This window comes from Herpailurus yagouaroundi, unplaced genomic scaffold, assembly GCF_014898765.1.
Source record: "Herpailurus yagouaroundi ecotype Mexico unplaced genomic scaffold, PumYag 220, whole genome shotgun sequence".
NCBI classification, from domain to species: domain Eukaryota; kingdom Metazoa; phylum Chordata; class Mammalia; order Carnivora; family Felidae; genus Herpailurus; species Herpailurus yagouaroundi.
The window spans coordinates 5,092,127-5,104,796 of NW_024412451.1; the positions used below are offsets into that span (position 1 = coordinate 5,092,127).

The 12,670-nt window shown below is 58.9% G+C and overlaps 3 protein-coding genes across 9 annotated transcripts in view; 2 read left to right on the forward strand and 1 right to left on the reverse strand.

Moving 5' to 3' along the window:
* The first annotated feature begins 35 nt into the window (after window positions 1–35).
* LIN7B (lin-7 cell polarity scaffold B) lies at window positions 36–3,463 on the forward strand. 2 transcript variants are annotated; one of them, XM_040457687.1, is made up of 6 exons: window positions 36–128; window positions 540–658; window positions 934–1,005; window positions 1,625–1,834; window positions 2,830–2,993; window positions 3,331–3,440. In XM_040457687.1, exons 1-6 carry the CDS (start codon window positions 92–94, stop codon window positions 3,350–3,352), a joined length of 624 nt encoding a protein of 207 aa, XP_040313621.1. In that variant the 5' UTR covers window positions 36–91; the 3' UTR covers window positions 3,353–3,440. The 2 variants fall into 2 exon arrangements, with proteins under 2 accessions (XP_040313621.1, XP_040313622.1); XM_040457688.1 differs by lacking the exon at window positions 2,830–2,993 and having other exon boundaries at window positions 3,331–3,463.
* Window positions 3,408–5,182, reverse strand: CUNH19orf73 (chromosome unknown C19orf73 homolog). The gene is given in 4 exon segments (XM_040457941.1): window positions 3,408–3,732; window positions 3,734–3,889; window positions 3,891–4,031; window positions 4,961–5,182. Coding segments are annotated over 4 exon segments (717 nt in total). The 3' UTR covers window positions 3,408–3,534.
* The window catches only part of PPFIA3 (PPFI scaffold protein A3), a 28,964-nt gene continuing 20,788 nt past the window's right edge, over window positions 4,495–12,670 (forward strand). For 5 of the 6 annotated variants that reach the window (XM_040457678.1, XM_040457672.1, XM_040457676.1 and 2 more), the window contains exons 1-8: window positions 4,495–4,678; window positions 8,787–9,041; window positions 9,302–9,403; window positions 9,776–9,940; window positions 10,284–10,358; window positions 10,671–10,745; window positions 11,065–11,286; window positions 12,450–12,596. In XM_040457678.1, the coding sequence (XP_040313612.1) occupies window positions 8,802–9,041; window positions 9,302–9,403; window positions 9,776–9,940; window positions 10,284–10,358; window positions 10,671–10,745; window positions 11,065–11,286; window positions 12,450–12,596 (1,026 nt within the window). In that variant the 5' untranslated portion in view covers window positions 4,495–4,678; window positions 8,787–8,801. Of the gene's footprint in view, window positions 4,679–8,786; window positions 9,042–9,301; window positions 9,404–9,775; window positions 9,941–10,283; window positions 10,359–10,670; window positions 10,746–11,064; window positions 11,287–12,449; window positions 12,597–12,670 lie in introns of those variants that run through there. The other variant, XM_040457674.1, reaches the window with a different exon arrangement.

Consider the following 12,670-nt stretch of genomic DNA (forward strand, 5'->3'; position numbering starts at 1 on the left):
GGGCGCCCGCCGCCCGGGGCGTGGCCTCTCGCGGCCCCGCCCTCCTCGCCGGAGACCGGGCAGGCGGGCAGCTGGCGGCGGCGGCGCCGACATGGCTGCTCTGGTGGAGCCGCTGGGGCTGGAGCGGGGTAAGCGCGCCAGGGGGCCCTGCCCACCGGCCGCGGCCCGCGTCCGGGACCCCGGTCCCCGCCCCTCCCGGCCAGGCCCCGGCGGGTGGGCGGGCAAATCGAGCGGGGGTGGGCGGGGCGGGGCGCCGCGAGTCGGCCGTTCGTGGGTGTGGGAGGGTCCGTGGGCTAGCGGGCCCAGGAGGGGCTCCCACCGCACAGCCCTGCCTGCGTGCGTATGGGGATTCTGGGGCGCAGGGCGCCTGGCTGGCCGTAGTCTCCCTTGCCACCGGCAACTCTGCGGGTGTCCGACTGAGACTCGGCTGTCTTTCCCGGGATCTGTCTGCGTTCGCCCTTACTGGTTTCTGGCCGCATCTCTCCGAGCTTCTCCGTGTCTCTGACTCTGTGTCTATGCGCCCCGCCCCCGCCCCGCAGACGTGTCCCGGGCGGTGGAGCTCCTCGAGAGGCTCCAGCGCAGCGGGGAGCTGCCCCCGCAGAAGCTGCAGGCCCTCCAGCGAGTCTTGCAGAGCCGCTTCTGTTCTGCCATCCGGGAGGTGAGAGCAGCGCGGCGCCGGGACACAGGCGGGCGGCCGCCCGTCCTGATCGTCGCCCCGAGCTCAGGGACTACGCCTCCCAGCAGCGCCGGGGGGCGGCCCGCCTTGGGGTGCCAGCGCTTCAGCTCCGGGTTTCTTCGGGAGTTGTAGTTTCCTCGGGCTCCAGGTCGCGGGGGCGGGGCGGATCCTTGGGTGGGAGGGTCTGCGGGCCTGGACTCCGGCGTTGAAGGGAGGAGGGGGCTGGTGGCTCGCTGATGCTGCTGCGTCCTCACCAGGTGTATGAGCAGCTCTATGACACGCTGGACATCACCGGCAGTGCTGAAATCCGGGCCCACGCCACGGCCAAGGTTGGTGTCCCCCACCCCATCACCCACGCTATCCGCTGAACTGCATGGTCTGGTTTAGTATCTTCCTAAAGTCAACTGTGCCCGTTTCCTCCTTCATGATTTTTGTCGAATCTATGTACCAGCGTTATTGTTATTTACTGATCTTTTCAATAATCTCACGTTTTACTTAAATGTCATATAAAGGCATCTGTAGCAACCGCCAGTGGAAGCTAGTACCGCATACCTGACAAGAGGATACCCTTTAACACCTATACAACGAAATAGCATTAAACACTGAAATCTTAGTAAACTATAGTTGTATGCTATTTCTTGCCGCCCCCTGGAGGCTCTCAGTTCCTTCCAGGCCTTGTTTTTCTCTGTTAAAAATCGAGATTGGCAAGTGGTGAGTATTTAAGAGGCACTCATACCAAAATGGAGACATTCTCTTTGATGTCTGAAGCATTGAGAGGGAACTAAAAGGGACTCATAACAGTGTGAGCTTGTGTTGAACGGCGGCAGGTGCCCCGTGAGTGGGGAAAGTGATCTGGCCTAAATTGCTCTCCCTGGCCCAGATCCTCCCCCCTCGTCCGTACACCCACCAGGGAGGGGCCCTCCCCTCCCCACACTTTTTCTCTCCTAGGCCACGGTGGCTGCCTTCACAGCCAGTGAGGGCCATGCACATCCCAGGGTAGTGGAGCTGCCCAAGACAGATGAGGGCCTGGGCTTCAACATCATGGGGGGCAAGGAGCAGAACTCCCCCATCTACATCTCCCGTGTCATCCCTGGAGGCGTGGCTGACCGCCACGGAGGCCTCAAGCGCGGCGACCAGCTGCTGTCCGTGAACGGCGTGGTGAGTGGGGACTGAGGCTGGGCTCCCGGTCTGTTCAAGGTTAGCACAGTCCCTGCTTTTGACATTCATTCAACATGCACCGCTTGAGTACTGCCTCTTTGTCCAGCCCTGTGCTGGGCACCACTAGAGACACTGAAAGAGGTTTGCCTCAGCTCCCGTATTCAAGGACTCCTTTTTGGTGAGAGAGAGAGACTCTGACTGAAATAATCTTGATCCAGGGAGATAATAATGAGGAAGCACAAAGCATTATGAGAGCCCAAATGGGACACCAGACCAGCATAGGTGAGGGAAGTTTTTTGCAGAGGAAGGAACATTTGAGTTGGGTTTTGAAGGATGCAGAGGAGTTCTCCAGGCAAATAGGGTAGAGAAGAGTATTACTAGCTGAGGATGTTGTAGGTCGGGGCTGTGACTCTACACTCCTCTGAGCTGAACAGAAAGGGCTTGGGGCCAGCCATGCAGGGCCCAAGTGTCAACCTGGGAAGCTGGGACTTCATCTCAAGGGTTCTGGGGAGCCTTGGGAAGGCTGTGAACAGCGGAGGGATAGGCTCAGCTTGGAGGGGTCGAAGGACCCCTTTGGAACTCTGTAGGGGATGGACTGAAGGTAGAGACTGGAGGCCAGAAGTTCTAGGGAGGAGGCTAGGTGAAAGTCCCTGGGGAGAAGATGAGGCCTGAACTGGGGCCAGGGTGGCAGGGACAAAGTAGGGAGTCAGAGCAGGAGGGATGGGGCCGGGGAACAGCAGGCTTTGGGGAGGGAGGGGATAAAGGTGGACTTGGAGGTCCGGCTTGGTGACTGAGGGCTTTGAGGGCTTGTCCCTGACATGGGGAACTTGGCAGGTTTGGGGGGAGGAGGACGCTGAGCCAAGAGTGAATGTGCTTCTCCCAGAAGGACACAAGGCCCTGGCAGCCCGGGCTGGTACCAGGCTCACCCACAGTAGGGTCGGGGCTGGGTGTGGGTGGGAGGCCCCAGGCCCAGGTGTCTGTACACCGCCCTGCAGAGTGTTGAGGGTGAGCAGCACGAGAAGGCAGTGGAGCTGCTGAAGGCAGCCCAGGGCTCGGTGAAGCTGGTGGTGCGTTACACGCCTCGCGTGCTGGAGGAGATGGAGGCCCGCTTCGAGAAGATGCGCTCTGCTCGCCGGCGCCAGCAGCACCAGAGCTACTCGTGAGCCCTTTGCCACCACACCCCTGCGGCCTCCACCGCCTCCTTTATCCCCAGAGTCCCAGACCAGACCAGTGACTTCTGGGACCTTGATGGCCACCACCCCCAGCCCCGGCTCCTCTCTCTGGGGTTCTGACCCTTGACCCCTGACCCAGGCTCTCACAAGCTATCCTGGCTAAATCCTTTGGGGGGTCTCCTAGGCTCACTTTCATCCCAAGGTCTGCAGCCGACTCTCCAGAATCCCTCAGTCCACTGCCCTGGGCCCAGGCCTGGCTCTCTCCCATGCCTCCCCAGGTCCCCTTCCCTGAGCTTGACTCCCCTCTCTTCCCCCTCTTTGCAGGTCCTTGGAGTCTCGAGGCTGAAACCACAGATCTGGACCCTCACCCTCACCCCCTCCCCTGTACAGTATTTATTGTCACTGGCTCCTTATTTAAAGATCTTTGACCCTCATTGAGTGTCTGTGTATCTGTCCTGCATCCTGGGGCTAGAGTGTCTTGAGATGTTGGGGGTGGGTGGAGAGAAGCTGAAGTCCAGAGACTGCTTTTCAGAGCCTGAGAGCAGAGGCAGAACTTTCCCCCAAGGTCTGAAGGCGGTGGTTGGCCGGCTTCCTAGGCATAAGTCCAAGGCGGAGGCTGGGACCTGGTCTGGGTCCGAGTGCGGGGTCAGAGCCGAAGACAACGTCCCCTGCCCTTAAGAGAGACTGAGGGCGAAGGCCAAACCCCTTCTGTAGTTGGTCTGACGGAGGAGTCCCGAGAAGCTGCGGAGCCGGTGGGCAGCCTCTGTGTGGGCGGGGTGGAACGAACCATTAGCTTCGTTCGCCAGGGGAGGCCTGCAGGCCGTACTATCATCAGCGTGGGGGGTGAGGGTGCCGCGTGCAGTTCCCAAGGTGGGCGCAGGGGGTGCAGAGTAAGGTGCACTCGCCGACCGGCCATTCACCCCACCTTCCAACCTGAGCGCGTGCCTCCGGGAGCCGCCCCCGCCTTAAAATCCAACCTTTAGTCCCACCTCGCCGCCGGTCCAGCCCTGCTGTCCCGTGCGGCGCTAGGGCTAGCGCGCGCCACCTCCGGGATCCGGGGTCGCGACTCGCATTCCACGCCGCGCGCCACTAGCTCCAGGTGACATCATCCCCCTGCCGGGCTCCGCCCCCCGCCCCAGCCGCCGCACGCCGCGAGCTTATTGGCCGGCGCTCCTTGAGCCCCGCCTTCCGCTCTCCGCCCGCGCGACCCCTCCCAGTCCGTGCGGAGGCGGGGTTTAGCCACCGGCCGGCTCCGACGACGCCTTCCATTGGCCATTCAGGGCCGTCTGTCAGTCTCCTGTTAAAGGGGCCACGACCGCACGGGAGCTGTGGGGGGGAGGGAGGAGGAATTTTTTTGGGGGGGAGGTGGGATTTTGGGGGCGCTGGTGGGCACCCCTGGATCTGGCGGCTTCGGCCTCGCGGGGGGGAGGCTGAACGGTGATAGGGGCAGGGGGCTATTTTAGGGGGTAGAGGTCTGTGAGACTGTGAGGGGGAGGGGGGTCCCCAGCGCCCAAGCCGGAGCCAGAGACGCGGAGCCCGCGCGAGCGGCGGAGACAGGGCTCCGGAGCCACAGATCCGGGCCCCGGCCGCCGCCAGGGGCCCCGCCCGGTCCCCCCACCCCACCCCACGTCCCTCCTGCAGCCCAGCTCCGCCCGCAGCCGCCGCGGACCAGGTAGGTGAGAGCCCGGCCCAGCCCGCTTGGCAGCGCCCACCCCGGGGACCCCTCGCCGAGCCTCCCTCGCCTTGCCGAGATCCTGGACTCCCTTCTTTATACCCGGGGGCCCTGGAGCCCAGATTCCACAGCCCAACCCCAGACACTCAGGCGTGCCCCTCCCGGTTCTCAGAGTCCCCAACCGAACCCTAGAATTCCAGGCGTACTGCCGCCTTGCGCCTCGTCCAGGGCCCAGGAGCCTGGATTTCTCAGCTCAGCCCCGGGAGCCTCCTCTGGACCTACATTCTCTTCCTCGGCCCAGTCCCGGGAGCTCCAGACACCTGCTGTGGCTGTGTCAGATCTCCCAGCTAGGGCCAGCTGCCCCCCGTCGCGTCTGCATAGTCCCCTATTCGTGCACGGGGTCTGCCCATCTCCAGCCCTCCGGCTTGAACAGCCAGCCCGGTCCCTCAGTCCAGGCCGGCTCGGCGGCCGCCCTGGACGCAGGCCCGCTCTGGAGCTGTCCATGGTCAGCTCACTCGGCAGCCTCACCTCCCCCACCTCCTGCTGTTGCTGCCGCCGGGGAGGGGGCGCCTGCGGCGCCGGGATCCCCCCAGCCGCGCCTTTGACCCGGAGATACCCGGGCCCTCTCTGACCCGGGCGCCTGGGCCTCAGGGCTCCTCTGGCCAGCCTCTCGGCCGCGTCCTCAGTACCCCAGGTTTCTGGGACCCCAGCTGCTTCTCGAGGAGTCAGGGCTTCTGAATGTTCCTGCCTAGTCCACCTCAGGGACCTTGGCACCCAGGGATTCAGCTCCCACCTGACTCTGGGAACCCTGTCAGTGTTCACTCCGTCTGCCTAAAGGCTCTAGCTGGTAGCCCCCAGCCCCTCAGGACCTGGGAATCCAGTTTCCCAGCTCTTGCCCCCTTTAGAAACCCAGTTCAGCAGCCCCTGTGCCCCTCAGGCGATTATACCCAGATTCCTGGCACCCCAGCGGCTGCCTGATTAGGGATTCAGGCACCATGACTCTCTCCCTTTCAGGGGCTTGGAATGCAATTCTTAATGCAATTCTCTGCCTTCTGCCCACCTTCCCCCCTTGGAGACCTAGATGCTTTGTCCCAGGTTCTGTATTCCCTTCAGGGACCCAGGGGTTCAGACCCCAGCTTCTGTACTGCTCACCGAAGCCACCTGCCACAGCCCTCCTTCCCAGCAAGGACTTGGGCTCCGAGCTTCCATCCCCTGTCTTTTATCTCCAGGAGTCCAGGCCCCCACCAAGTATCTAGACCCTTAGCTCTAACTCTTAGGAACCCAGGTTCCCACAGCCTCACAAACCCCATCTACCTGACATCTCCCTTGGCCTTAACAAACCCCTGCCTCGTCCCCATATCATCTCAGGTGCTGGGGGCTCTCTACTCTCTTCCCTGAGACCCAGCTTCCTGAGATGTTTCCAACACCCCATGAAGATGTTCCTATGTTATGATGTCTCATCCTCCGAGTACACCTTCTCAGGCTGATGAGCCAAACACACACCCCTTCCTCTAGATGTGTTCTGTGACCTAGGTTCATCAGATGATCTAGAACCTACCCGCTATCTTCCATATTTCCGGTTAAACTGTGCTCTTGCAATGCTCTAGATTCATTCTAAATCTGAGAACACTCTCAGTCAATATCTCTGTTCCGTTTTCACCCAAGGTATATTCTAAATTCTAGATTAGGCGGTCAATTCTAGGCGTGTGTTTCCCTAAGGAATTCAAATATCTTGGTAGTGCCCCCAAGCTAAATGCTGATCCCACCTTCTCCTCACACGTGTTCCAAATCTTTCGAAACCAGAACTTGCTGATTCTCTGCGAAAATTTTATTTTAGGTGTGTTCTAGGCTCAGCCACATCCTTGGCACTGTTCTAGATTCCTTTCTCTCCCCGGGGACATTCTACATTCTAGAACATGTGTGTTCCAGATATGGGCTCTAGCTTTTTTCCAAATTGGGCTATCAATGTTAAAAGGCACTTTCCTGTTTTAGGTTCCAGTCCAATTCTGCGGTCTTAAATCTAAAGGGTCCCCACTGAAATGTTGTACGTCTTCCCCCTTTTGCAGGTACTGGGTTCTAGGCCCATCCATTCCCACCTTTTCTGTCCATCTTTTCCCTAATGTGACCTTTGTGTAGAACTTATCTCCTGGCGGATCGTGGGCTTCCTCCTCCATCTGCTACTTTAGCATTCTTAGCAGGCTCTAGGCTCATCTCCTCTTTTTGGAGTCTTCAGCTAGAAATGTCCTCATTTCCAGAACATCTCTCCCCCCTTCCTTTGCCAGCTCAGTCCTTATGCCAGTAAATTCCCAATTCCCAGCATGCTTCTGCATCTTCCCCCAGGCACTTCTAAGTTCCAGGCAGACTCCTTGCTACTTTCTAGGGTTTTTTCCCACCTCCAGGGCCTGCGCTCAATTCTGAAGCATATCTTCTCCCTTCTGTCTATCATGTAGACACATGATAAAGCTAAGAGTGTGGCTCCTGATTTGTTCTTTGTTGTACCTGCATCCCTGGTAGGTGTCACTTTCTAGATTATTTCTCCTGACTGGGTCCGTTATGCATTGCATTAGGTATGTTCTTAGATATCATTCTGCACCCCTTTGTGTTCAGGGTTCTTGGGTGACCCAGATACTCTTTAACATATTGGATTGCTTTTGGCTGGTTCAAGATTCTAGGTCTGGGTTCTAGAATGTGCCCCTCCCTCTCCTTAGCCCTATGTGAGGATTTTACTGTACATTTTCTGCCCTCTGTGCTGTATTCACGCCAGTGGCTTTCTAGATTCTACATCCAGCCTTGCTAAATCTCATTTCCTTGTCAGTGCATTTGAAGTTCTGGAGCGGCTTCTCTAAAACATCCTGTTTGCATCTCCTGAGTAGGTTCTGGGTTTTAGACACGATGTTGGTCTTGACCGGTCTCCTTATAAACATTGTCATGAGATTGGCCTCTGAGTGCTGGCATGCCGGTGTCTAGATTCCCAGGTGTACCTCTTCAAAGACCAAGGCGACTGTCTGCCTCCTCTCCCAGGTTCCAGGGCCCTCCAGCCCCTCCTCTTCTCACTGGAGTCCAAGACCCCAGTTCCAGGTTTTGGACATAGTCTGCACATTGGGTGGGGCTGGGAACTATCCACTCTCAGAACCGGTTATGCTGCTGCCTGAAGGGACAGAAGGAAAGGAGGGAACAGAGCGAAAGTCACTTCTGCTTTCCACCGGGCCAGCTGGACCCGTCTGACCTGATGTGTGTGGAGGGAGCGGCTCAGGAGACCTCCCTTTATCTCCGCCCACAGCTCATGCACCCAGATTCCTGAGACCTGGGGGCCTGGACTCCTAGGTTCTGGGGGAAGAGGGGTCTGAAGGCTGGGATTTCTGGGTCTGAGGTTGGAGACTGAAAGCTCAGATTCTTGTGTCCCTGTCTGACCCCCAGGATTGGGGAAGAAGCGGCTGGAGGCTCAGACTCCTGGGTCTAGGGGAAAGAAGGGAATTGGGGACCTAGCCTCCTGTGACCTGAGGTAGGAGGGAGCTGGATCTTGGACTCCTAGGCTGTGGGAGATGGCTAGCAAATGGAGTGGTTTTTAGATTCTTCTGGAGCTGGGATCCAGATATCTGGAAAATTGAGGGCAGGATTTGGGCTGTATAGGTCACATCCCTGTGACCTCATACGGTGCCACTGACCTAATTCTGTGACCCCAGTTCCTTGGCCTCCTGAATGCATGGTTCTCGTTTGAGCTTCCGGTTTCTCACTCATGCAGTGGGTTAATGCCGGCCCCCAGCAGGGTCAGAACAGGGAGAGACTGATTTTCCCATATTGACTCAGGCAATGGGTCACCTGGCTTTGGTTTCTCTGACTAGACTGGTCCTAGATTTGCTGCCAGTGCCTGATGGCGTCTGGCCTCGGTTTCCCCAGATGCTCTCACCTAGGTAGCTGGGCCTGATTTCGTGAGAGCAATGGGTTTCAGTTTATCCTGTGCCATGATCAGAATGGATGGACCTCAGTTTCTTCAGTACAAAGCCTGGGTTGCCCCGCCTCAGTTTCCACCATGTAGTATCCGAATGGCCGTGCCTCAGTTTCTCGACGAGGCCGGTCTCTGTTCCCTGCCCCCTCCCCACTCCCGCAGGCCAGCACCGCCGCCATGATGTGCGAGGTGATGCCCACCATCAGCGAGGATGGCCGGCGGGGCTCGGCGCTGGGCCCGGACGAGGCGGGCGGCGAGCTGGAGCGCCTTATGGTCACGATGCTCACGGAGCGCGAGCGCCTGCTGGAGACGCTGCGCGAGGCGCAGGACGGGCTGGCTACGGCACAGTTGCGGCTGCGCGAGCTGGGCCACGAGAAAGACTCGCTGCAGCGCCAGCTCAGCATCGCTCTGCCCCAGGTCTGGGCGGCACCGGGGCGGGGCTTGCGGGAGGCGGGACCTCGACCACTGAAGGCGCGGAGGGGGCGGTCCGGAAGGGGCGGGACTTGGCGCTTAGAAGGGGGGGGAGACCTTGCCGGTGATGGGCGGGGCCTGAGCCGCGGAAAGGGGCGGGGATTTAGCAGGGAGGGGCGGGGCCTTCAAACTTCCAGTCCCTATGTAATGAGGGACATGGGGAAAGGATTGATCTAATTGTCCGGTTCCTGCCCACATCTGGACAGGAGTTTGCGGCTCTGACGAAAGAGCTGAACTTATGTCGGGAGCAGCTGCTGGAGCGGGAGGAAGAGATTGCAGAGCTGAAGGCGGAACGGAACAACACGCGGGTGAGGGGGAGGGGTGTGGGGGCGGGGCCTAAGCGGGGCGGGCGGGGCCACGGGGGTTTGTAGCCTGACCCATCTTTTCTTTACCCATCTTGCCTCCCTACTACCACTGCCTGGCTGTCTCCTCTGGTCCCCTCCTTGCTTCATATTTTCTCCCCTATCTCCGTAATGGCTCTCTCTTCCTGCACTACTCCTTCCTTGACCATGCCCCGACCTTTCATATCCTTCTCTCTTTTCCCGACCTCTCTCCTTTACCCCTATGCTTGGCTCCACCCCTTCCTCCGTGTGTCCGTCCCCCTGTCAGAACCACCCTTGTCCTGACTCTGCCTCTCTTCCCTTGCCTCTTTTCCTTGGCCCGGTGACCTAATCCTGTAGCTTCTCCTTGAACACCTGGAATGCCTGGTGTCCAGGCACGAGAGGTCACTGCGCATGACCGTGGTAAAGCGCCAGGCCCAGTCCCCGGGTGGGGTCTCTTCCGAGGTGGAGGTGCTCAAGGCTCTAAAATCCCTCTTCGAGCATCACAAGGCCCTGGATGAGAAGGTATGAAAATCGGATGCAGAACGAAAGGCTATGGTTGGCTGGGGCTTCCCTGGATAGGACAGATTCTGGCTGTGATTGACTGGGGATGTCCTAAATGGGAAGAATGTTGCCTGAGATTGATTGGGACATGCCACTTCAGATTGGGACTTGACTGATAACAGAAAAATTAATTTGGGGGGGGGGGGCTACCAGTGGGTGGGGCTGCCTTGGTAACTGGCTGGAGCTGCACACACACCATAGATAGAGTAATGCTCGTGTTGCCCCATCAGGCCGTGCCAGGGGTTTTCTGCCTGCCTAGATTGGGTCTGATCTCCACCTCACTCTGTCCTGTTCCCATCCCCAGGTCCGGGAGCGGCTGCGGATGGCGCTGGAGCGGGTGGCGGTGCTGGAGGAGGAGTTGGAGCTAAGCAATCAGGAGGTGGGGGCGTGGCCAAGAAGGAGGAGGGACTAAGGGGCTACCAATGGGGCGAAGTTGATTGGGTGGGTTCGGGGCTAAGGGCAAGAACTGACTGCGGAGGAAATAGTTGGACCGGGAAAGTTAAGACTGTAGAGGACAGGGCCACAAGGAGGCTAGGGGGATGAGCAAGGGTGGACTCCATGCTGGGCGGCCAAAGAGAGACAGAAGGATAGACTGGGAGTTGGGATGGCCTCAGCAGGACCAGAGCCAGTGAGAAGTAGAATTGGGGGCTCTAGGACTCCCTTTATCCTGATCTCCCTTTCCCGTTCCCAGACCCTGAGCCTTCGAGAGCAGCTGTCTAGGCGCCGGTCGGGGCTGGAGGAGCCCGGCAAGGAGGGGGATGGGCAGGTGAGAGATGCAAGTACCTCGCTCCCCTTGCTTTTCAAGGATCCCCATCCCCGTGACCTCCACTCAGCCCCCTGACTTTGTGATGGTCCGTTTAATGTTTGATGCGATCCTCAATGTCTCTATGACATCTGAAGTCCTAAGAGCCTTTCTGGCCTTTGACCTCTGATTCAAGTCATCTAGCTAACTTCTGTGACCTCCAGGACCTTTACTGGTCTTTGATTCCCCTCCCCTCCGTCAACTTTCTCCTTATATCCTCTCTCTATCTCTGTGTCCCCCACTCTGGGTTCTGTCCCTTTTTCTCTCACTGTCCCTACTCCAGCCCCTTGCCAACGGCCTTGGTCCTGGCGGGGATTCGAACCGGCGCACAGCGGAGCTGGAGGAGGCCCTGGAGAGGCAGCGTGCGGAGGTGTGCCAGCTGCGGGAGCGCCTGGCGGTGTTGTGCCGCCAGATGAGCCAGCTGGAGGAGGAGCTGGGCACCGCCCACCGCGAGCTGGGTAAGGCCGAGGAAGCTAACGCCAAGCTCCAGCGCGACCTCAAGGAGGTGAGGCCGGAGCCCCTGCTGGGCTGCCCTCTGTCCCTCCCTCCCCCTAACCCTCCCCGTCCCCCTTCGCCCAAAGTCACAGAGCTCAGGAATGGTGCAGCCTGGATTCAGTCCACAAGCTGTGTGGACTCTCCTCCTCTCTGAGCCTCAGTTTCCTCACCTGTACGATGGGATTTAGGACCCTTGCCAGAGGGTTGGAACATGACACATACATGGTAGGCGCTCAATGACTGGTCGTAGTTAGGTTATCGTTGGAAAATTCTCTGTGCTTCTAAGTTGAATTCCTTTGTCTGCATTTCACCCCATCCTGGCTGAGGCCCCTTGAGCCTAAGTCCTATGCCCCTGGGACTGCTGGGAAGTGTAGGGTATGGATTCTGGAAGTCATCTGATGAGAAACGAGAGTGAGCCTTTTTCTTCATCATTGGGACTTTCGCCTCCGATTTTGAACCTCGGTGGCACTGAGACCTGTTGGAAAGTGTGGTCCCGCCTCACGGGCTCCCAGACGGAAGCCCATCTCCCATGAGACCCTGGGGCACCGTCTTAGGTTTTCTAAGCATGTGTGACCCTGGGGCTCTTGGGAGATGCTGCCTCCTACATGGAAGGGACTTTTGTTTTTTATGAGACCCTAGGGCACTTGCTCTGTGGTTCTAAGCCTAGGCTGTGCTAGAAGTTGCTGAAAACCTAAGGCCTGGATTTTTTTTAAGTAGTTTATTATTTTTTAAGTAGGCTCTGCCCCCGGTGTGGGGCTTGAACTCATGACCACCAGATCGAGGGTTGCATGCTCTACTGACCGAACCAGCCAGGCGCCCTAAGGCCTGGATTTTTGAGGGAAGTGGGCCAAGAAGAGTGAAGACTTCCCTTCCATGGACCTTAGGTCATCCATAGGGGGAGGGTCTCAGACAGTACTGCCCTAGAAGCTCATGGAAAGCGTGGTACCACCATTTCAACCCTCCGGTGGTCGGTCGGGGTCTTACCGTCGGCTATTCCTGGGAGTTCTTGGCAGGTGTGGTTCCATCATTCTGACGCCCCGATACGGGAGACTTCATTTCCCAGGATGCCCTGGGGTGTCTGATCCGGGGTTCTAAGCCTATACTCCCCCCCCCCCCCGCCCCCCGGGGCTTTCTGGGAGCTGTGGTCCACGTGAACTTTTGCCCCCTCCGCAGGCGCTTGCGCAGCGGGAGGATATGGAGGAGCGGATCACGACGCTGGAGAAGCGCTACCTGAGTGCCCAGCGTGAGGCCACGTCGCTGCACGACGCCAATGACAAGCTGGAGAACGAGCTGGCCAGCAAGGAGTCGCTGTACCGGCAGGTGAGGGCGTGGCCAGGGAGGTGCTGTGGGGGCGAGGCCGTGGCCCGTGTGACCTAGCTTCTCCCGCTCTCCCC

Coding starts and splice junctions, on each gene's coding strand:
- LIN7B (XM_040457687.1), top strand. CDS start 92: ATGGCTGCTCTGGTGGAGCCGCTGGGGCTGGAGCGGG. Junction 1,006..1,624: donor GGGCCCACGCCACGGCCAAG/GTTGGTGTCCCC, acceptor TTTCTCTCCTAG/GCCACGGTGGCTGCCTTCAC. Junction 2,994..3,330: donor CAGCAGCACCAGAGCTACTC/GTGAGCCCTTTG, acceptor CCCTCTTTGCAG/GTCCTTGGAGTCTCGAGGCT.